This window comes from Candida tropicalis (assembly GCF_000006335.3).
Source record: "Candida tropicalis MYA-3404 genomic scaffold supercont3.8, whole genome shotgun sequence".
NCBI classification, from domain to species: Eukaryota; Fungi; Ascomycota; class Pichiomycetes; order Serinales; family Debaryomycetaceae; genus Candida; species Candida tropicalis.
The window spans coordinates 693309-717475 of NW_003020060.1; the positions used below are offsets into that span (position 1 = coordinate 693309).

The 24167-nt window shown below is 31.4% G+C and overlaps 9 protein-coding genes across 9 annotated transcripts; 5 read left to right on the forward strand and 4 right to left on the reverse strand. All coding sequences in view use genetic code 12, as the record gives it.

The window, feature by feature from the left end:
* Window positions 1-2345: 2345 nt before the first annotated feature.
* On the forward strand, window positions 2346-3377 carry PTH2 (Pth2p; the record flags this gene model as incomplete). Its single annotated transcript, XM_002551172.1, has 1 exon — window positions 2346-3377. The coding sequence occupies one exon, from the start codon at window positions 2346-2348 to the stop codon at window positions 3375-3377; it is 1032 nt and encodes a 343-aa protein (XP_002551218.1).
* A 2317-nt stretch (window positions 3378-5694) lies between these two features.
* Window positions 5695-7032, reverse strand: PTH1 (putative phosphatidate cytidylyltransferase; the record flags this gene model as incomplete). The annotated part of the gene is made up of 1 exon (XM_002551173.1): window positions 5695-7032. The coding sequence occupies one exon, from the start codon at window positions 7030-7032 to the stop codon at window positions 5695-5697; it is 1338 nt and encodes a 445-aa protein (XP_002551219.1).
* A 480-nt stretch (window positions 7033-7512) lies between these two features.
* THR4 (threonine synthase) lies at window positions 7513-9024 on the forward strand (the record flags this gene model as incomplete). The annotated part of the gene is made up of 1 exon (XM_002551174.1): window positions 7513-9024. One exon carries the CDS (start codon window positions 7513-7515, stop codon window positions 9022-9024), a length of 1512 nt encoding a protein of 503 aa, XP_002551220.1.
* Window positions 9025-9076: 52 nt separating this feature from the next.
* On the reverse strand, window positions 9077-10387 carry CTRG_05519 (uncharacterized protein; the record flags this gene model as incomplete). Its single annotated transcript, XM_002551175.1, has 1 exon — window positions 9077-10387. One exon carries the CDS (start codon window positions 10385-10387, stop codon window positions 9077-9079), a length of 1311 nt encoding a protein of 436 aa, XP_002551221.1.
* Window positions 10388-12361: 1974 nt separating this feature from the next.
* On the forward strand, window positions 12362-13678 carry PDE1 (3',5'-cyclic-nucleotide phosphodiesterase PDE1; the record flags this gene model as incomplete). Its single annotated transcript, XM_002551176.1, has 1 exon — window positions 12362-13678. The coding sequence occupies one exon, from the start codon at window positions 12362-12364 to the stop codon at window positions 13676-13678; it is 1317 nt and encodes a 438-aa protein (XP_002551222.1).
* A 190-nt stretch (window positions 13679-13868) lies between these two features.
* RET2 (coatomer subunit delta) lies at window positions 13869-15563 on the reverse strand (the record flags this gene model as incomplete). Its single annotated transcript, XM_002551177.1, has 1 exon — window positions 13869-15563. The coding sequence occupies one exon, from the start codon at window positions 15561-15563 to the stop codon at window positions 13869-13871; it is 1695 nt and encodes a 564-aa protein (XP_002551223.1).
* Window positions 15564-15855: 292 nt separating this feature from the next.
* CTRG_05522 (uncharacterized protein) lies at window positions 15856-17799 on the reverse strand (the record flags this gene model as incomplete). The annotated part of the gene is made up of 1 exon (XM_002551178.1): window positions 15856-17799. One exon carries the CDS (start codon window positions 17797-17799, stop codon window positions 15856-15858), a length of 1944 nt encoding a protein of 647 aa, XP_002551224.1.
* Window positions 17800-19766: 1967 nt separating this feature from the next.
* FGR27 (Fgr27p) lies at window positions 19767-22319 on the forward strand (the record flags this gene model as incomplete). Its single annotated transcript, XM_002551179.1, has 1 exon — window positions 19767-22319. The coding sequence occupies one exon, from the start codon at window positions 19767-19769 to the stop codon at window positions 22317-22319; it is 2553 nt and encodes an 850-aa protein (XP_002551225.1).
* A 595-nt stretch (window positions 22320-22914) lies between these two features.
* On the forward strand, window positions 22915-24162 carry CTRG_05524 (uncharacterized protein; the record flags this gene model as incomplete). Its single annotated transcript, XM_002551180.1, has 1 exon — window positions 22915-24162. One exon carries the CDS (start codon window positions 22915-22917, stop codon window positions 24160-24162), a length of 1248 nt encoding a protein of 415 aa, XP_002551226.1.
* Between the last annotated feature and the right edge of the window lie 5 nt (window positions 24163-24167).

The window sequence follows — 24167 nt, forward strand, 5'->3', positions numbered from 1 at the left end:
TCAACACCTGGCAGGATCGGAAACGAAGTGCAGTTCTCCTCTGTTATTGAACATTTGAAATTAGACTACAGAATACTAAGATAAGATGACTGCATGCGGTATACTTCTAGTATGCATCAATATAAATAATATTATCAAGATACAGTATGTTCTTTCTTTTATCTATTTTGTTTTTAATTGCTGTGCAGTTGAGTTTTTATTACAGGTTTTACTTGAGAAGAAAGTATTGACATATATCCGATAATTTCTCCCATATTAACAACAAGAAAGATAAAAAGAAAAATGCCTTGGGTAAATAAATTAACCTGCTGTACATCTAACGGAGTGTTCTGGAAGCAAAAGAAGAAGTAGAAAAAGAAGAAACTCCTGTGATTTTTAGCATGAAATTATTATTATTATTACTATTGTAATGTAATAAATGCCAATCTCACTAAATTAACCAAAAACATAAACCACAAAGAGTATGCGTTTGTGATGGTATTCCGTCCGGATTGTGGACTCGACTCCTACCAAGTGGGATTCCTAAATCCAACTTAAGAAATCAAGCATGATTCAAGTAACATCAACAATGATCGACGGACACTCGCATTTCTTTACTCATATGTAAGTGATTATTTTATTTCATTTTAATTTCTTCATTTCATCGCCTTATTTTTATTTTTATTCTTTTTATAGTTATCTCTTTCGTCGGAATTACTGAATCTAAGGCAAAGGCGGATTGTTCGTTATCACCGTTCCCTGATTCAGTCTGGCGTTAGCGGGAAGAACACTGATATTCTCAGTTATGAACCCTTGTTTATTGAAAGACAGCTTTAATTCTCGGGTAATTGAATATGAATTCCAGTAGGTATTTGTAATGATGCATTTCTAGAATATACACCACGTTCACCACTATTGCTATTACCATAATCGTTAAGAACAACAGCAATAAGAAACTGGGATCAGTTACGATCAAAGTAAATTAAGCTCAACAAAAATAATTCTGCAGTATTCCAATAACCAGGAGAGAATCTTCAGCCCCCTAAAAGACACAGTAGTAAACGAACACGTTTAATTTCATTTCGTATAGTTAAAACATATCCGCAAGAGAAACCCAGACCGGGATTGGAGTTTGTGATTTGTGATTCCTGTTTTAGTTTGAAATTTAGGTTTTATTATTCGTCTTTGTTTTCCATTTCGCAATGATTATCGCAAAATCTGCAATAAAAATAGACAAATTTTTTTAAGATGAGTTTATGATGTAAGAGCTAATCTAACAATGCATAAGGACAAAATTCAAGTATTTAGACAATAATCCTAGGTGTGTGGGACAAGACTGTTCTTGATAAAAAAAAAAAATGACTTTAATTTGGAAATTTCATTCACCTAGTTACTGAGCTTTTCCATTCATTTTACACAATTGTTTTAAACGCCGAAATTGAATCAATTTGTTTTAGATGATTTTTTTTTATTTATTTATTTTGTTCAGATTTGCGTTTTTTTTATACGTTAATTAAGACGAACCAACTATTGCTTGCTTTCTTAAATTCATGCCATCGGCTAACTTATCCCACCGTTGATTGCGTGAGTTATGTGTGGAAGTAGAGAGATGATCTTCATTTGATTGCGAAAAATATTGAAAAAAGCAAAAAGGCAAGACGTCACGAAGTAGAGGATTGGAGGGAGAAGAAGGATGGGACAGAGGAGGGTTTTGGGTAGCAAAGTAGTTCAAGTAATACGATGAGAATAAGAATAAGATTAAGATTAAGGATAAGAAAGTGGAGGAGGAGCAGGAGGAGGAGGACAACAAACTCCAAGTGACCTGTAGAAGTAAGATTATCTAAATAAATTATGCATAATTATTGATACCGCAAAATTGAGGTTATTAGGATTTGATACATATTAACCAAGATACATATTGAGACAATGTTTAGTTTTACAAAAAATGTCGAATTACTTATAGTTTATTGTATTCTTAGGTAATTCAGGCTAAACTCATAGAAGAAGTTAAACAAGAAGAGCAAAATTAAGATTAAAGTCAACAATTTCCTTAATCCAAAAAGAAAATTTTGTTTGTGGTTTTCTTTTTTTGTTCGTTCTTTCCCTGTTTTTTTTGAATCTATTATTATACTACTTTTCTTTTATTTATTTTAGAAAAAGGATTAACGTTGGTTTGGATTATAAATATCAACTAAAAGTTTCATTAAACTCAAATTTCATTTTTTTGTTTTTTAAATATTTCTTCTTTCTATTTTTTATTTTAATCTTTGGAGTTTATATATATATATATCCTTTCAATTATTATACTTTATTGTATATCGTTGTTGCACGTTAAAACCGTTTCCTATTATTATTACTATATTAAAATGTTGATTATATCAGAGTTTAATCCACAATTAATGCAATCCGATGATTCGGAAGAAGAAGTTGATTACCAATTTAATGACGCAACCAATTTGAATCAAGTAGTTACCTATCGTGGTAAGATCAAGTCGCTTTATGATGCTTTGTTGATTATTGAATCATGTAGATTGCAAATTTTTCCAATTATTACCAGAAGATTAACTGGTATTGAAAGAACTAAATTCATTCGCCCAAATACTATTTTTGTATGGAATGAAACTCAATGTGGTATGAAGAGATGGACTGATGGTAAATTATGGTCTGCTTCTAAAGTTTACAATGGGAATTTTTTAATTTACAAACAATTGAATAAGAAAACAAAGAAGGAAGAACCAAATGGTTTAATTAAACAATCCTTTTCATTGGTTACTAAAGATAATCAAAGATACCATTTAATTAGTTATTATGAAAATGATCCACGTATGTTTAACAAGAGTCCTAGTAGTAACAGTAACAATACCAGCATTACTTCCATGAGACGAATAGAAAGTTCTGAATCTGAAGGTGATCAATCCAAAAACCTGCTTAATGATGAAGAAGTTCAAATTCCAAGCCAGGATCCTAAATTATCTCAATTGAGACTTTCAAACACCATATATCCAGATAGTTTATTAAACAGTGTATTTAAGAGAAAGAATCAACATCACCATCACCACCACCACCACCATCATCAAAGACAACAACAAACATCACTGTTGAATATTCCACTGCCAGCTTCAAGTTCTAGCGCTTACTCACCAATTGAAAGAAACTCATATTCTCCAAGCATGGATAGTACTTATTCAACCAGTACTGTTTCAACTACATCGGTGTCTACTCCAAAATCATCACTTTTAACTCCATTGACTACATTTCCAAAGAATATCGAATCTAAGAATTTCAATGAATCATCATTACTTCCTCCACCATCTGTCTCGAATTTTAACCTGAGTTTGATGAAGGATTATGATTTAAATACAGTTAGAGTTTTGAATAAAGGTGGTTGGTTGAAATAATAATAAAGAAAAGTACACCATTTATCACAAAGGATTTAGTTATGTTTTCGTTTATGTCTTTTTTATTTTGTTTATTATTATCATTATTAGTTTTTATTATCTTGGGGGTATTTCTTTTGTCTTTCATTTCTTATATATATATATCTAAAACAAAAATTTACATTTATTTATTAGTTTTCTTAATCCAGTTGAATATGGGGGGGTAAGCCCTTACGAAATCTCTATGAAGTTTTCATCTTTGCTTGAGAACATATTGTAACTGAAGAGCAAATACTCCCTTGATCCCGCTTATTGTTTCTTATCTCAGCCATCTTTACATATAAAAAGAACAATAATAGCAATTATAGTAAATGAAAAGATGATTGCTAAAAATCAAAACCCAAAAAAGTTTAAAGTCATAAGCACGAATGAATATACAAAGAAAAAACAAAAATAGATGCAAAATTCTAATATGGAAAACCAGTAACTACAACAGAGTAAGTATACACGATAAAGCAATCATTAACATGTAGAATTTAAGGGATGAAACATTAGAAAAATAACACCAAACTCATACGGTGCACTTAGAACTAGAATTGCATTGAATTAGCGATAAAACTAAATTGTTGGGTAACAATGTATAATTCCTACAGTTACGTTGCATAGTTAAACAAAAATAAAAAAACCCACTGCGGAAGCGGACTATTCGAAAGGACTAATAAAGTGAAAATTCCATTTGTTTTTATCTCAATTGGGTATTAAACATTGGTTGTTGGTTTGCATTGTACAGATTCTTTATTCAACCTTAAATATTACAATAGAGATAAATTATGCAGGTTATGATACATTTCTGTTCTTTATTTATTTCACAACTGGAGACATTCCATGACACATAAGCCTTTTACCACCACATGTTCAGTCTAAATTGATAAATAATAACCAAAAAAATATACATATATATGCAATGCACAATAAAAACCATCCCACCTCTCTTACTCCTACTCCTGTTTCTTTAGTCCTCCCCCCGAGTAATTCAGTTCCGGCAATTTTTTTGTGGAGCGGATAATATTTTTGTTTTTCCATTGTTTAAATTCCGCAGCAATGCACTTTTTGTTAGAGGGCGTGTCTGCATCGACAAGTTTTAGATTTCACAGTTTTTAATTTGTACGAATCAACATGTCGGTATTAAGCTCCTAGTTAATATTACAGCAGAAGAAGAAGAAGAAAAAGGAGTAACGAAAAGAAGTAAGTAAGGAAGTGCTAAATTGAATTAAATTAGTTTAAGCATGCTTTTATTTTTTGCTAATAAAAGAGATACTATACCAAAAAAAACCACAATTAACCATCGAACCAAAAATGGTTGATCCCAGACTATTGTTTAACCCGCCCATTCCAAGGAATTTGCTGTTAAATTTCATGTAATTAGATCCATTAGCGCAAAGACATTGTCTGACCTTTCTCAGTTTAGTGTTAGTATTGCTATTTGAGCTTGAGTGTGTGACTATGACTGTGTGTGTGACTATGACTGTGTGTGTGTGTACAACAAACAAGATGCCCAAGAGTGAAATAAAGTTTATTATTATTAAAGATCAATAAGAAAAGGGGGAAGTGGTGGGATGGAAATATGGACAATGTAAAATTGATTAAATATAAGGTTGGAATTGCATAAAAGTGCACATAACCTATATTCTCCGCGGGATTATAATTTAAGGTGGATAAGTATTCCCGGAAATCTTGCCGTATTACTTTAATTCTATTTATTCAAATTGTATTTCACCGAATACTCTACAGCAATATCAAACTGAGATATACCTGCTAGATGATTTCTCCGAATTTACTGAGCCAAAAAAAAAAAATCAATACATACTTGTACATACTTAAACGATCCACATCATTTACGTATAGGAAAGACAGATACGATTGTAAAAAGGAGGAGAGTAGGGAATCGATAGTAAGATCCAAAATCGTGGGTCGAATTGGACTTGCGTTATTGCATTCAAACTTTAATCTCTTACCCACCACCGTAAATGGCGTCCATAGTAAGAGTTTATTTCATTTCGTATGCAAGAAAATAGTCAATACTGACGATGTTATTCTACTTAAAAAAAAAAATAAATCACTCAACAGAAACTAAAAGGAGGTCGAAGAACAAAGGAACAAGACTGGTCTAAATAAACCATGAACCAATTACGACGACGACGACGAGAGTAGGTCGAATTTGAGATCATAGAAAAGTAAAAGGGGGGCGCAGTTGTTATGCACAATCAGTAATATAGAATAAATATATATCGTGCATTGATAACAGATAGAAATAGCGGTTGGCTTAAAACAGATCCTTTTACTTGCTTTTCCAATACTTCAATTGTTTTGCAATTGCATATTTAATTGAATTCCATAATCCAGCAGTTAAAAATCCTCTTATGCCTTGTTTGATAGAACTTATTATAATTGTTCTACTTATGATTTTCGTCAAATTCATTGCCAATTTGTCATCTTTAACAATTTCTTTGATTGACTTCTCATAATATCTTCCATATAATTGTTGTCTGAATTTCAATGGTAGACAGCTAATCAACCTTATTCTACTATTTGGATTCAAATTGGTTTTGAATGTACGATTCACTGAATCATTATCTAAAATTATCAAGTAATTCTTATGAATAAAATGCTTCAATATGGGCTCGTATAATTTCTTAAAATGATGAAATTGTTTAGATACAATATTTTTGGCTTTATTCGGATTTTCGCCTCCAATATACATTCGAAAATCTCCAAGATATGACAATTTTGTTATTTGTTCATACAATTCACGTTCAGTAAATTGGGGAGAATTAATTAAAAAAATTGCAATTGTCATAGCATTTTTTAAATTATATTGATTTAAAAATTTCATCATTGGATCATTATCAATTATAAAATTAACAGGTTTTTGCAATCTTCCTGCAAAATATAAAGAATGCCATTCACTCAAATCTAACAATGCAGATTTTTTAGAAACCACCCCATATTTAATTAATTTCTCATTAACTTTTACAAATGGATTGAAATAAATCCCATCTTTACCCTGTATTTGCTTAATTATACTCAATGATTTGCTTGAATAATGCTTTGGATTTTGATGAACATTCTCTTTATGAAATTGTGTTGTATTCTCCACTACAAATATAAAGTCCAACTGTTTTGAAGTATTCTCTTGTTTTTCTTGCTGTTCATATCCATCTTGAGGTAATATTCCTGATCCATAACCAATTGATACATCTATTGGTGCCGTAAATGATTTAACAATACCTTGTAATTGCTCTTGATTAACTGACACTTCATCCTCTTTAGAAAGTTCTTGATTATGTGCCTGGAAATCTTTCGGTATAATTAATTTGTCAAATCCTTTAGCACCTTGAGTAATTATAGGTTGATAATACTTGTCGGAATATGGAGTAGTGGAATGAGCAAAAAATGTACTATCATTCTCATGAATTCGTGGTTCTTGTAGATTATCATATAATGAAAAAGACGAAACTGATTTAGGAAATACCCCTTCTCCAGTCGATGATGATGATGTTGTTGTTGACGAAGAAGAAGTACTCTGGGTATGTAACCAATTGATCAGCAAAATCGAACCCCGGGAGTAATTGACAGTTCTATATTGATAAATTTGAACAGAACATCTTTTGATCATGTTTTCCGCCCCAGTTTTATGTCAAAAAATTACTGATGTTCTTATCCAGATTGTGATGTAGAATAGGTAATAATGAATAGGATTTTTACAAACCTGTATCCTAACTATGTTTGGTGGTCGAGGATTTATTTGTCGTGTGTATTGGAATTAAAATTCTTTTTCCACCACCAAAAGCAAAATTTTCCCCTTTTTAGCACACATACACGCCCTCATAACTAATACCAGATGCGACAGTACATGACTTCCCAATTAGGAAGTCTAGATTTGCATCATGAGATCTGACTAATATTTTTTCTTTTGCTGTTTTGCTGTACAGCCTGTACCGGGTTTTGACAACACGCTTTTTCTACCCTGTTGCCAAAAATGACCGACCAAAGAGAAAATTTTTTTTTTTTTTTTTCAACTATTTCAACAAAAGAGTCAGCCTTGTTGATCAACTTCTACGTTAAAAAAACTTCCCTGTTCATTGATTAAAACAAGATGTCTTCTCAAGTGTATAGATCTACTCGTTCTTCTAAACCAGAAGAATTATCCTTTGAAGATGTCGTTATGACTGGTTTGGCCCCAGATGGCGGTTTATATTTACCATCAGCTATCCCACAATTACCAAGTGATTTTTTAACCAAATGGGCCGATTTATCATTTAATGAATTAGCTTTTGAAATCTTGAGATTATACATTAACCAATCAGAAATTCCAGATGAAGATTTGAAAAGTTTGATTTCTAGATCTTACTCCACTTTTAGATCATCTGAAGTTACTCCTTTAAAGAAAATCGATGATAATTTGTACATTTTGGAATTATTCCATGGTCCAACTTATGCATTCAAAGATGTTGCTTTACAATTTGTTGGTAATCTTTTTGAATATTTCTTAACTAGACGTAATGCTGCCAAAAAGGAAAATGAACCAAAAGATATCATCACTGTTGTTGGTGCTACTTCTGGTGATACTGGATCTGCAGCAATTTATGGTTTAAGAGGTAAGAAAGATGTTTCTGTCTTTATTTTATATCCAACTGGTAGAATCAGTCCTATTCAAGAAGAACAAATGACTACTGTTGAAGATGCCAATGTCCATACTTTATCTGTCAATGGTACTTTTGATGACTGTCAAGATATTGTTAAACAAATCTTTGGTGACAAAGAATTTAATGATAAATACCATGTCGGTGCTGTCAACTCTATCAACTGGGCAAGAATCTTGGCTCAACAAACTTATTATTTCTATTCCTATTTCCAATTGAAAAAACAAACCAAGAATGATAAGGTTAGATTTGTTGTTCCATCAGGTAATTTCGGTGATATTTTGGCTGGTTATTATGCTTATAGAATGGGATTACCAGTTGATAAATTAATCATTGCCACTAATGAAAACGATATCTTGGATAGATTTATTAAATCTGGTGAATATGCCAAAGAACAAGAAACTGGTGTTAAATCCACTTATTCTCCAGCTATGGATATTTTAATTTCTTCAAATTTTGAAAGATTATTATGGTATTTGGTTAGAGACAATTCTACTCATAATGATGAAAAAGCTGGTGAAGTATTGAATGGTTGGATGCAAGATTTGAAACAACAAGGTAAATTCAAAGTTCCTCAAGAAGTTATTGAAGGTGCCAGAAAGATTTTTGATTCTCAAAGAGTTGATAATGAAACCACTGTTGAAACCATCAAACAAGTTTATGGTAAAACTTCTGATAAATATGTTATTGATCCTCATACTGCTGTTGGTGTCAACACTTCTTACACTTTCATCAAACAAGACAATGAACCAGTAGAGTACATCTCCCTTTCCACTGCTCATCCTGCTAAATTCTCCGAAGTTGTTAACAAAGCCCTTAGTTCATTCGATGGATACTCATTTGAAAAAGATGTTTTACCAGCTGAATTGAAAGCTTTGAGTACTAAAGAAAAGAGAATCAAGTTGATTGATGAAGCCAGTGTTCCAAAGGTTAAACAAGCTATCAGTGATATCTTACAATTTTAATTTTAATTTTGAATAGTTCCAAATAATACAAAAAAATAATTAATGTCGTTTATTAATCCTTTTTCTTGACTGTAACTTTCCCATCAACTACTTCTACTTGATACCCAACATCTTGTAAAACATCATCATCAACTGTTTTTTTAGCTTCTAATTCAGCGACAACTTGTTGATTCTTTGGGTTTTTATTTAATAAATATTTCAAACATACGATTGCTTGTTCTTTAATAAAAGGATTATTATTATCAATTATACAATTGGATAATACTAATGCAAGACCACCCAATTCACGAATTTTCTCTTGATTATCAAATGATTCAAAGGCAAGGTAGGATAATATTACAATTATATATGATTTAACTGATGGAAATTTAGTTATTTCTTCAATTTTAGCAGTTTTAATAGTTATAGGTTTAATATTATCATGAATAAATTTGAAAACATCAATCAAACGTGGTAAGAAATCTGAATAATGTTCAATGAATTGTTTAGTAGCATTAAATTTACTTAATTCAGCAATAATATGTAAACATCCCAGAATAATTTCTTCAGTTTTTTCATCATCTAAATTAATCTCCAATTTTGAATAATTCATAAATAATGTATAATTCCAAGATAATAAAGCAGTTAATTGATAATTATTCCAATCATCTTTAGTTTGTATAATTATTGATGATAAATCTATCCATTTTTCAAGAAGAGATTCTTGAATAATTATCCAATTTCCAAAACTTTCATGAGTTATTATATCATATAATAAATGAATGAATAATTTATTATCATGACTGAGTTCTGTATCAAATTTAATCTTGTTAAATAATTCAAAAATCATATCCATAGTATAAGTATTTTTCAATTTTAATAATTTTAATAAATTTTCATTAGTTATTTCTGGATCTAATGTATTAAACTGACGAAATAAAAAATGAATAACTGGGATATCCTCACAAACTGTCCTTGCCCATTGAAACATTTCATTTATTTCAGATATATAATCACATCGTTTAAAATTTGCAAGTATTTGCCAATAAATAGTAATTGTTTTAATTATCCATTCATTTTTATTCAATTGTATAAATGAATGGAAACTTGAAATAACAGATGGTAATAATGAAGTGTCTAATAAAGGTGCCATATTTCTTACTAATAATAATAATCCACGATATAAACGTAAATTTGGAATACTATTCCCATCGGGTTTATAATTTAATATTCTCAATATTTGATCAGATGAAGTTGGAACATCTTGTTGTGAAATCTGTGTTAAAGCTTGTGAGATTTCGTTTAGTTGAAAATCAAATTGGGTATAATCCGAATTTCCAAGTGACTCTAATGTAGTATCTATAACGGTGTCTATAGTAGTCATTGCAGAGTTGAATCAAAGCATTTCCCCAGGGCAGGCAAGATGAGATTCAATAATTTTTTTTTTTTTTTTTTGGTTCATCATAATCGCTCATTGATTGTTGATAATGCCCCCAGTACACAAAGGTTGTCACTTTTGGATATTAAAACATTGTATATATACCATGGAGGTGTTCAGGAGATACATAAACTAAGGCAATGTCATGGGGATAATGGGAATGGTTAGAAATTGAATCATTTCAATACCAATCACGTGATTCGTAAATGCAATTTCTTGATTAGTAATCTGAACTTATTTTAGTGACTGACAAACATTCAAAATTGATACGAATAACCAAATTTGAAGAGACACGAGAGGATTAGAGAAAAATGGCAGTTCATTCTTCCAATGGCATTGCCTTCATGTTTGTATTAATTTATTTTTTATGTAGACGAATAATAGTTAATACACATACAATGTGTTACTCAAAAAGAGGAGATGTACAAGTCAAAGGTTATCACAAAAGATCTTATAATGCACGGAAGAAAGGGAATTAATTTATTGCGTTATGTACAGAACATGTGTCTGTGTGTGTGTTTGAAAATAATCAAACTGTAGTTATCACGACACGCCGACAGATTTGAATGTTGAAAAGAAAGAAATGCATTACTAAGACATATTTTGTGCTTACTCAGTACAGAAGAGGTTTGGATCTGTGTGATTTCAGATGAATTCTATGGATTTCCGAAGGGTTGGTTATGATACTTGAGATTACTCTTTCTTTTCTTTCACTTTGGTTGATGATTTCCTCGAGGGGACACGTAGTCATACGCAAGCAAGACGATCACTTGGAAGAACAAGCTTTGTCGTTATCGTTATCGTTTGAAGTTAATTTACTTTTTTTAAATTAAGTCCATGCAGACACTTTTATAGGTTTTGGTAACAATTGTTATTGTTATTATATCTCGACCAATTTATGCACATTTTGCATTGAAACAAGCGATACTTCACCAACAAACAAACCAAATAATTAGCAGGGTAGCTATTGTTTGGTTGGTTACGGGCGGCAGAAGTGTGTGAGTTGTCATCTTCCATGAATATGCTTCTGGAATGCGCTGGAAGAGTTTGTGTAATTTCTGGAAAGGAGAAAATAAAAGGAGAAGGAAGGTTTCTTTTGCATGATTCTAGAAGAATGACCACCATGCAGGAGCTCTTGTTTTTTTCCCGTAGTGACGAATAAATTAAAACAAATTAATGAAAAGCAATCAACAGAAACTTTGAAAATTGTATTGGAATTGTCAGTGGTATTGTTCTTTTTTTTAAGTTATACAAAGTCATATATATATATAATTACCTTCTCCCCAATCTAGATTATTCTATTGAACAAGAAAGCAAAACTAACTGACAGGTAAATTTCATATTCTTTTAATCCTATTTACTATTTTTTTTTTGGGTATTACTGATTTAACTTAATTAATCGGAGTTAGGAATTTGATTAACTCCAAAGTTATATAGTGTTACAACAACAACAACAACAACAACAACAACAACAAGAGTAAAAGAAAATTGGTTCAATTTCCCTTTTCTTTTTTTAGAACTAGAAATTTGAATTTAAATCAAAGTCTTTGACTTGAAAATTTATTGAATAGGTGAAATTTATTCCAAATAAACACACAACAGTCAAACAGAGTCAATCCCAGCAGATCTTACGTTCCATACATTTGACATATTTGTTTCTGTTTTCTGGAATTTCGCAAAAGGATCGATTGCTATATCTATACTTGGGCTAATTTAAATTTCGTCAGTAACTGTTATAAAAAAAAAACAGAAAAATTGGAAGAAAAAAAAAAAAAATTATCATCACTTTTTTCGGGAATCTACGAAAAGCCGTTCGAAAAGATATTCATAATTCTACCAACACCAACACCATTACTACCACAAGAAGAAATATCATTGATTAACTATTAGTTGATTCTAATTTCCCTCCAATTACATACTATGTCTTTTGAAATTACATTTTTGGGTGCATCTGGAGGTCCAATAGAAGGAAACACTTGTTCAGTACTATTAAAACCAGCAAATTTAAGTTATGAAAATATTCTTGAAGATAATTTAAATAAGGATTTAATTTGTATTGATGCAGGTTGTGGAATGGGTAAATTAACTGAAATAATTTATCAAGAATCAAAATTTAAAAAGCCAAATTGTGATTTATTAAATTATTATCCTGATTGTGAATCAATTGATTATTATTATCATGAAAATATTCAAATAACTACACCTTTTGAAAAATTCAATCCTTATAGATCAATTCTACATACTCAACAAATATTCAATCATATGGAGAATTATCTTATAACTCATTCTCATTTAGATCATGTTTCAGGATTAATTATTAATTCTGCAGGATTCAATAATAAATTACTGAATAAATTCATTTATGGATCTCATTGTACTATAAATTCAATACAAAAACATTTATTCAATGGGACAATATGGCCAAATATGCCTAGTTTCAACATTGTGAATTTAAGATATATGGATAGCAGTCTTAAATATTCAACAAGAATAGGTAATTATGATGTTAGAATATTTGATTTAAGTCATGGAGAATTTAACAAATTAGTCGAAGAAGAAAAAGAACCACCATCATCACATCGACATCATCGTAATAATTCATTATCACCAAGTCAACAACAGTCTAATAATAATTTACTTAGTGTTCCATCATTTGGAATGTCTGATCATCCACGACGACGTTCATCAATAACTACAATTCCACCTAATTCTAATGGTATAATAATGAAAAATTCCGAAGCTTTAAATCATCATTATATATCATCTGCATTTCTTATTAAACATCAATTACAATCAAAATCAATACTTTTATTTGGTGATTTTGAAAGTGATTTAACTAGCAAATTATCAAAAAATTTATTAATTTGGAAAAATATTTCAAATTTAATATTAAATAATCAATTATCTGGTATTATTTTAGAATGTTCAAATTCAATTGAAATTAATTCTGATCAATTATATGGTCATCTTACTCCAAAGTTATTAATTCATGAATTAAAACAATTAGAAAATGAATGTAAAAAATTAAATCCAAAAATTGAAAAACCTTTATCTGGATTAAATATAATTATTAATCATGTTAAGGAACCAATATTAGAATTCGATGATGGTATTGATAATGCAGATGAAATAGAATTACAAGATCCTAGAAAGAAAATTTTAATTGAATTGAATAAAATGAATGATATTGATTGTCAATTTTCAATTGCCCTTGGTGGAACTTCAATTATTATTTAGCTATTCTAAATCATATTTACATTAGAGGGTATATCCTCCACCCCTCCTCTTTAATTTTCAGTTCTTCTTTTATAATATATATATATATATTACTTGTAGTATTCACTAGAAACAGATTTTACATATTCTTGTTTTTGCTTTTTGTAATTGTAAATGTTGATCACCCATTCTTGATTTTCCCTCCTTTTCATTATTGAATGAAATAACCTTCTGAAGTGATATTTGAATGTAAATCAAATGGTAAGGATTCTTCATCTTCAGTATTGGAAACAACATCAATTATAGAAACTCCTCCTAAAGAAACATCACTTTCAACAACTTCTTGATTAGTAATTTCAAATTGTGCTTGCATTGGGAATAATGATTCTTCATCAGAAACTGGTACAGTAAATTCAAATGAACCTTGTGGATCATCGATTGAAATACTTCCAATATTGAAAACAATACCTTGATCTTCATAAACATCATATGAAACTGTATCATTACCACCTTCTTGTAAATGAACATCTTGTGTAACAACTGGAACCAAGATCTTTAAATTCTCAATATTTGGATGATTTGGATGATTATCAATAAATTCACTAGTCAATTCATATTCTAAAGTAACTTGAACTTGACCATCATCAAGAGCATTAACCCAGATTGTAAAAATAAATGGAACTAATGAGTTATCATCTTGTTTACCTACACTTCTCCATCTTAAAACTCCCAATGGGTGATCATTAGATGGGAAAGTCTTGGACTTATCTTTAACAGTAATAACATTTTCTTGTTGGAACAAATTACGATCAACGTTTGGATGGGTTTTAAATTGTTTCTTATCACCAGCAATCTTCAACAATATCTTGGCATTGGCCAATTCAGCTTGATTTATTCTCAATTGTAAATCACCTTTAATTTCTGATGATGATATTGAACCTTCTCGACTAATTTCAGCATTGACTTTTTCATTAACAGTAATTAAGATACCATTATTTGGAACTCTACTAATACTTGGAGCTGGTGAAGCTTCTGTGTTACTGACAGTAGCTGCAGCTGCAGCAGGTGAAGGACCAGAGGTTGATTTATGGGCAAATAATGGCTGATTGGTGTTACCAGTAAGCAATGGTTCACTGGCACCTCCAGTTGGTAAACTTCTACCAGTTGGTTTCTTAGATCCCAATTGTAAACCACCACCTCTTGGTTTAGATAACAATGAATGACCAGAATAACCACCTTCGTTATTATTATTAGTAGTAGTGGTTTCAACAACTGGAGTTGGTTGATATGTTGGTTGATTACTTTGATAACTATCATAGCCAAATGATGAAGAACCCATACCGGAACTACTTCCACCACCAATTGGTAATTGCTCCATATTTTTTCTTGCCAATTCTTTTCTTTGAATCTCCTTAGCTCTTCTCTTTCTTTCTTCAGCAGCTTCCAATTCTTTATTTCTTTCAATAATTTCTTGAATTTTTTCTTCATGAGAATCCATTTCCAAGAATGTTTGAACTTGAGTTAATGTCAAGTTTTCTTTATATCCCAAATTGATAATTTCATCAAAGGCATCAATGATTTCAAATGATGATTCAAAAATTTCTCTTTCATCAATATTTCTCAACAAGTTACTTATAGTTGAAGCAAAAAGATGTAATGTATCAATATCTTGCAAAATATTAGATGTTTTATTAGTGATCAAAACAATATAAAATTCTTCTAATGGTTGATAAACATATCTAACATTGTCATCTTCAACACTAGTATGTTGACCTGAAGAATTGGAAATCAAACTTGGAAAATTGGCTAGCAAAGCAGTAATTCTATCCCTTGAGATATCTCTAAATTGTCTTGACAAAAGAGGTTTACCACCACGTGTACATATAGAACCTGATAAAACAACCATTTTAGATATAAAATTGAGTAGTCAATGATTCAAGAAATTAAAAAAGGTAAATCAACGATAGTGTTGTTATTAACTGTTGATGTTGTTCGTTGAATCGCTTTGAAAAATTCCTTTGGGAATCGAGCGACAGAAAAAAAAAAAAAAAAAAAATCAGAAAAAAAATTTACTGCGTGTCAACTAGACCAGGTCGTGCGAATGTTCAATAAAGTTCACTTTCATAGACATTATTCAAATGATGCTAATGTGATATAATTAGTTAGTAATAGAAGGAAACTGGTGAGTGATAATCATATCATATACATACGAGTAGTTCCGATGGTATGATGTTTGAAAACCTATCCAACTTGACTTGGATATTACTGGTGATGAATTCATGAAATCCAAATTCTTCAATGATTCGAATACTTTGGAAATATGATAATCCACATTCACATAAAAACGAACACTCTTGGCTTGTCTGATCAATAAAGTTGTTCACAACTTCAGGTCCTTCAAGGTTGATTAAGTCAATTATATACTGGAATAATTCTTCTTTAATGACAAGAACAATTTTGATGTCAAATCCCAACGCAAGAATTTGCAATTTCTGGAAGTTTTCTCCACAATGTTCAAGAAACCAAGGATTGGATATTGTTGCAACTACATATACCTCCAGAAGATACATTTTACAATGAATCAACTCTTTTAAAATTAGGAAGTTGTTGTCTGAATCAACTTGAATGAGATATTCTGATGAAGTTATTACAATTCCAATGCTTGCATTAATTATTATATCTATTGGATAAGAAAGTTTAGATTCAATGATTTGAATTGTATCATTTAATCTATTTGCTAGTTGGTAATCCATATCCCATAATGTTTGATTTATGATTATGTATTGCGTGGAAGAAAAGTTATAGTTGATTGTTTCCTTTTCCTCCTTAGATATCTCACTTGGTTCTGGTATTGAAAAAGACTCTTCTTCAGTAAGTGTATTATTATGATGAACAAACAGTAAAGTGGAGATTTCAGGTGGTAATATAATGCTTGAATCAACACCAATTCTTCTTTTCTTGCGAAGTGATGCTAATTTTTCAATTTCGGCAGTATCGTTTTGATAAGTGGCCATATTTGTTTGAAATTGGGTTTGCACCGAATGAGTTGGTGGCGGTTCTTTTGGTGGCTCTTCGTGTATACTGTCATAAGGATCATTAACCAAATCTTCTTTTGTTGGGATATATTTCAACTTGGGTTCCCTCCAGACAGTTATTTTTGATAATTGGTTTATTTGACCCACATCAACAACTTCCTCAACATGTCTGTCAATAAACCATTCAAGATCAAAACCAAATGGATTCCAAGACATTTCTTCAATCAATATATGTTTCGGTAATTGCCACAACTCATCATCATGAAAATGTTTCATGAAAAATTCACGAAGTCGATGTATTGATCTCTTTTTAGTATGATCATGATCGAATCTTGTCACAGGGTACACAAAATATTTACTACTTTCAGTTATTCTATTTTGATCAATAATGAATTGTATGAATGATTTGATATTTGGATAATGATACTCATAATTGAGCGACCATTTTGCTAACTTCCAATGTGGTATATTCTGTTTAGACTGATTTTGGATAATACACGGATCTAGTTGATATTTTGCGATTGAATTCATTTCATAATCGATTATCTTTGGAATCACGTCAGATATAAACTTATCCGGAATTTGGATCGCCTCGGGCTCAATATCAAAAACATTTAATGAATCTGATGTATTCCATTCTGGCAAATCGTATATAACCGTAGATTTTGGTACATGGAGCAATTTGGGAATCTCAATTAAGAAACTGGATTCATGTTTCAAATCGCTGGTTTTTAGTTCAACGGTGGTGAAATCTGTACATTCTATTTGTTCATTAATACAATAATTGATATTCACGGAATCATCACAATTAACTGTAGGACAAGAACGAAATTTAACAACACGATTCAAGGTATCAAGTGTTCTGTCACTATGGTTTTGCGGTTCTTCTTGAGGAGATACAAAATATTTTGAAGATATAATTTCATATTCAAAAGCAGGATGTGGTTCTACTGGAATACTTGACGCAAGTATTTCATCATGTAACAATATTGAAGAATCTTTGTTCACACGAAGCTTTTCATTGGCGAAATCTTTTGGTGTACTACATGACAAATCTGGAGTTGGGAATCTTTGTTCTAATAACTTTTGAAGATAAGAATTAATCATTGGTTGTCGTAACTGATTTGGAGTTTCCTATTAAAATTTGACAACCAATTGTTGCAAAAATAAAAAAAAAAGGTTGAAGGAAAAAAAAAATACACACAGCAGCCAGGTTCTGATTAACAGTAACAGAGTAAGAGAAAGCATAACGAACAGAATAGGTTGCAGTAGCTCACATTCATTTGGTTTCTTCAACTATCCAGTTACACTTTAAAACAGAAACGATGGTAATAACTGACATAGAAGTGTTGAGTTGAATCCATGGGGCAATTATCGTCCAGTGACACCCACACCTCGGGCTTACTTAAAATTGCTTAAAAACCCAATCAAACATCTGCTACAACATTCTTCAGTACATCTGTGACTATTTAGTTACTTATATATATCTCATAAACTCTATCAGAACCATTTCTCACACCTTCACCAGCACAAACCGGCGTTTTCGGCAAGATCAGATGGTGCAAACATTCATTATGGAGTTGTTCCCAGTGTTGATTGATATTTTTAATGTAGGTCGTGTAGCAAGACCAATTTCATATTTAGTGCATGAAGACTAAAAAGGAAAATTCAATTTTGTGGATAAAACCGGAGTCCGTTTCAGAATTTAGTGTGTGTGTTCTCTCCATCATCTTAGAATATTAAGCCTTACTTTGTGGGACAACTAGATCCTTTGATGATTAATTAGAAATTGAACGCAAAGATAGAGAGACGGAAATTATCACCATAATGTTAAATTAGGTTTGAATAAGCGCGGATATCTGTTGAAGGCGGTGAAGGTAAGAGCAAAGGGTTGACTATTTCAAGAGAGAGACATCTACAATGTAGTTTGGTTCAGTATCATAACCAAATGTACATATTTCCACAGCAATTGGTCAATTGTCTTTTGAAGTTATATTAGTAATTATGAATTAATAAATAGACGGACTAGCATAAGATAAACAGTTTCATAACGCTAGATATTGTAAAAATAGTGTGCAAAATTGAAGTTAATTGTGGCAAATCACATTGATTCATTCGTAACAAATAAAAATATTCTTACTAATATGGAAAGAAATTTCAAATAATAATAATATTATTATTAATAATAATACAGATATCGATAATGTTCATCATTATTGTTCTTAAAATGTAGCGTAGAACCGTAATTGATCACGTTTTTGCACCTAGATTTGATTAAATGTTGCGAAAAACCTTCCGTCCAAGTGGGTGATCTCGTCATAGTTATACTTAGCAATTATACAACTGATCGGATGGTTGTTGTTGTTTGTTGTTTTATGAGTAATATCAATATTGCCGAAAGTCAAATATGAAATGATGCATATAAAACCATTGTGATGAATGAACGACATTTTCCATTTTCCATTTTGTTGAATTGTTAAGGTTGCTGTTTATCATTGTTAATGTGCATGGTGAATGGCAGGAGGAAGAGGAAAAGCAAGAGAAGGTCGAATGGCCGGGACGCGGATGGTGAAGCGAAGGAGCGAAATAGAAAAAGAAATGTCGTCGTGGATTGTGGGCGGAGACAGAGACAGAGACAGAGAGGAGGAGGGGGGTTGGAGACAAAAAGAGTTCCAAAGAAAAAGAATCACACATAAACTTTTTCTCTCTATCTTTTATTCTACATATTCTATTTTTTTCTTCATTGCTTATTAAAAAATATAATAAAGGGAAAGAAAAAAATTTTTAGGATTAAAGTTTTCAATTTCATTTTTCATCTTCACGTTGATTGATTGAACAAAACTCCTCATTATCCGTCATTTGTGGATTTATATTATTTATCAGTCCAGTGTTGGGTTCTTTTAATTTTCACTTTACTATTTCTTATTAGGATTTGGTGATAAGAAACTGTGGAAAGATTAAGCTAACTGTAACTTCATCAGTTATTCTACAACTATTCAATATAACTTTTTTTTATTTTGGGAGGAGGATCACGGAAGTTTTCAAACCAATAACGGATAAAGAAATCATTAGGCATGTCATCTACTATACATTCAGAATCTAGAAAAACTCCTAGGAAGAGAATCAGAAGAATCCCGGATGATCAAAGACAAAAAGTATCCAGTGCTTGTGATAACTGTAAAAAGAGGAAATTCAAATGTTCGGGCCAAACACCTTGTCTTGAATGTCTGAAGAAAGGTATTGACTGTTTATACACCATTATTGACAAACGTTCATTAAGAGGTGAACGTATGGCTAAAATGAAACAACAAAAGGAAGCAGACGCCGAAAGGCAACAACAACAACATCAACAACAACAGCATTACCAACCACCTCCACAACAACTGTTACAACATACCCAATCACCACCACAAGATTATCCACAGCACCATACCTATGTTTCTCCAGATCCATCAGTTTATCCTTCTTCGTTGCCAGTTCCAGGAAATCAGATTCAGCCACCTCCACCTCAAGTACAAGGATATTCCAATCATTGTTCTGCGTTCAATAGTTCACATCAATTACCACCACCTCAGTACCAACAACAACCGCAACCTATGCCGCAAATTTTATTACCATTCCCTACATACCATCAGCCAACTCAGTATCAACCAATAGCACCACTCTCATCTACCCCGTCAAATAGTAGTAGTAGAAATGGCAGCATGGGTATTCCAACCCCAGGTACAACTCCGAACGCGTCGGAAGTCAATAATAACAATAATAACAACAACACTTCATGTATCCCAAAATCTTTACAACCATTATTATCATTTCCTTTACAAAGTAATGAACGGAATATGAAACCGGAAGAACCACCAATAGATGACAATACTTCAAAACTGACCGTCGACAAAGATGGCGTCTCCAATCAGAATGGTAAAAGTGCCATTTTACTTATGGATAAATCAGGTACTTTCAGATATATGGGTGAGACTAGTCCCTTGTCGGTATTGTATGAAACTAGAAATATATTCTATGATTATGTGGGATCGACCAAATTAACGGAAGATCTTCGTGGATGCCCTGTTAGTGATAGACCACTGAAACTCACGATTAGAGAAGTGGCACCTCTACCGCCACTGGAAGAAAGAGACACCTACATTCGAAGCTTTAAAAGAAACATCAACGATATGTATTTCACTTTTGAAATGAACAAGTTTTATGATGATATCGTCAATCCTGTGTATCTGAATCCAACTAGTGAACAAGTACAAGAAAAACGGGTTCAATTATATCTTGTGTTGGCCATTGGGTCCACTTATGAAGATTTTAGTAACAAGATTCCGCAGGCGGAGAAGGGTGTTATGTATCATGATAGTGCTAGATTCTTGATTCGCGATATGGTTGAAGATTCTGCCTTGTGGTGTGTGATTTGTCATTATTTACACTACCATTATTATCAATCTATTTTGAAAAAGTCGACTGCATTGGTACATCTTAATCTTGCCATAACTTATGCTCAATCATTGGGGTTGCATAGGAATTTTGTTAATGAACAGTTTTCCAAATTCACTTCAGAATGTGAATATAGAAAGAGGTTATTCAGAAGTTTGTACATATCTGATCGTATTTCTCCTGTATTTATTGGAAGACCATTGATCATTAATGACTATGACTGGGATGATTCAACTAGATTCAAACCATCAAATTTATTGGTTTCTTCTTTGGATTTCAATGCCAAATGTCAAGTTGAATTGACTAAAATTTGTACATTGATTGGAAGAATAGTGGCAAACTTTTATCAAGATAAAGTTATTGACATGGAAAGAACTAAAAATCTTGCGATCCAGTTAAAATTATGGTCTAAAAATCTTGATCCTCAATTGGCTTTTGATAATATTTTGAATCCTATGGAAATTGCTGATAATGAAGATCATGGAAATACATGCATACTATTAATGATGCATTTGTTACAATTATGGGCGATTATGTTATTGAGTCAACCATTTTTCATGTTTGAAGCTGTTCGTAACATTAACCCAGGAATGCAGAAATCACCAGCAGAAGATGATGATGCCAAGTTGAGAAAACAATTTTGTCAAGCAGCTACTAAAGCGTCAATTTTGGCTATTAAAATAATGAATCATTATATCAACACTGCGTTTAAAGAATTTAAGCGTATGGAATGTTATGTGATTATTACATGTTGTTTTTATTCCTCAATCATATTGGGTATTACTATTCTTAATGGATCATATGAAGAAGAAGGCTATACTGAAAGTGAATTGCTTAATCTTTTGAAGAATGCTGAGTATATTTTATTACATTTTGCTGTGTGTAATGAAGGAGCCAAAAGATATGCTGAGATTAGTGCTGATTTGATTTCTGCATTGATTCAAAGACATGAAAGTAAGAGCACTCAAACTGAATTAGGATTGAATGATTTTGCTTATCGTTTATTGAATGATTTCAGTTTCACTGATGATCCAAATAATACTGATGTTCAAAATTTGATGGATTTCCAACAATTTTTTGTTTCTCTGGATCTTTTAACAATGGACAGTGGTAATGTGAATAATACAACGACTAGTACACTACCATTTGATTACAATAATTACAATTTATTCTTTGGTGACAAGTATTAGGCATGTGTATGTGTGTGTGGAGGTTGGGGTATATAGGTTTTTTGATTTTAGTATTAGTTTATTTAAATGTATTGTTATTGTATTTATACACGTGACTTGCGTCAGTATGGAACCCATTTCTTATTTTGGCAGTCAATTGTTTAAAAATGCATGTGAAAATTTCAACAACTTCTCCAATTTTTTTTTGTTTTGCATTGATGATGATGCCGTGGGTTAATTATGAAATACATTTTTGGGGAAGTTTCAAACAGGACTGGACAGATTTAGTACGATTACTATCATGATTGGATTTGTAGATTAGGATACCACTACCATCGGTGTGGAATAGCTCACAAGAGTTGTCTTTTCTCCTCTTCCTCTTCCTCCTCCTCATCCGTCATCATCATCATCGCCAAAAAAAAGGGTTTTACTTGACAGGGGTCGGCATGAGAGAAGTAGAAAAAAAAAATCATACCGTAAGTATCGGAACCCCCGCCAATCCAAAAAGTATATAAACTTTGTAGATGCTCCTGCCATTAGTCAAGTGGTAGTATTAGAAGCTCCCACTTTTTCTTATATTATTGACTATATTATTAACTATTCATTACGTATCAGTATGCTTTCATTTAAAGGGTTTAGAATTCTTCTTAGTATTCCAATCAAATTATTATTAGTATTATTGAAATATCCATTTTTTGGAGGAATAAATGAAAAATTCAAAAATGATTTAATTAATTCACTTAAACTTATTATATATAGAACAGCATTATATATGCCAGTTAGAGAAAGTGCTGTGTTATCAATTATGTCAAATAGATTTATTCTTAATAATTTGATAAGAAAATTATATCCTAAATTAACGAATTTACCTAATTATGGTAAAAAATATGATAATCAAAGTTATTGGATTGTTAAACCATTTGAAAGATCAAATAATGATCCAATTTTAATTTTTTTACATGGTGGTGGATATTTTTTTGAAACTATGCCTTCTCAAATTGAATCAATAATTAGTATTTATCATTTATTAGATAAATCAAAAAGAGAAAAATTATCTATAATGATTTTAGATTATAAATTGGCAAGTAGAGGTTACCCCGTTCCTTATCAATTAGGTGAGTTAGTTGACACTTATTCAAATTTGGTTAAAGAAGGTAATAATAATTTTATATTTATGGGTGATTCAGCAGGTGGTAATTTAGCTATTATTTTCTTACAATATTTGAAATTAAATAATGTTGAACATTTACCATATCCAAAAAGTGTTTTATTGATTAGTCCATGGGTTAAAATTGCTCCAGAAGAACATCAGGATACACCTGGTCATTCATATTATGATAATTCACATCGTGATATGTTACAAATTGATCATTTTCGAGATGTTGATAAACAAATTCATATATTAGCCGATACTAAACATGTTTCATTGACTGTTTCTCCAGGAAATTGTGATTATAAACATACTGATTGGGAAGATATTCCAACTTTGAATGATTCAGGATATTCAGTATTTGTTATTCTTGGTGAACACGAATGTTTCCGTGACGATGTACTTACATGGTGTAAATATGCACTTAAATCTCCATTAACTCCTCAAAAGAAAGATTCAAATGGTATTTGGGATCCAAAGGTTCATCAATACATTAAAGATCAATTCAATTCAGCATATATTGAAGTCGATGTTGAACCTCATGGTGTCCATGATTCTGTTTTATATTTTGAGAATAACATCATTTCTAAAGTAAAGAAGCATCCTTATACCTCAATTAGCACCATTGATCCACATAAATATTTTGGGATTGTCAAAGTGGTGACATTTTTAAACAGAATATTGCCTTCTGAAAAAGTCGAAGATCTTGTGTGAAATTT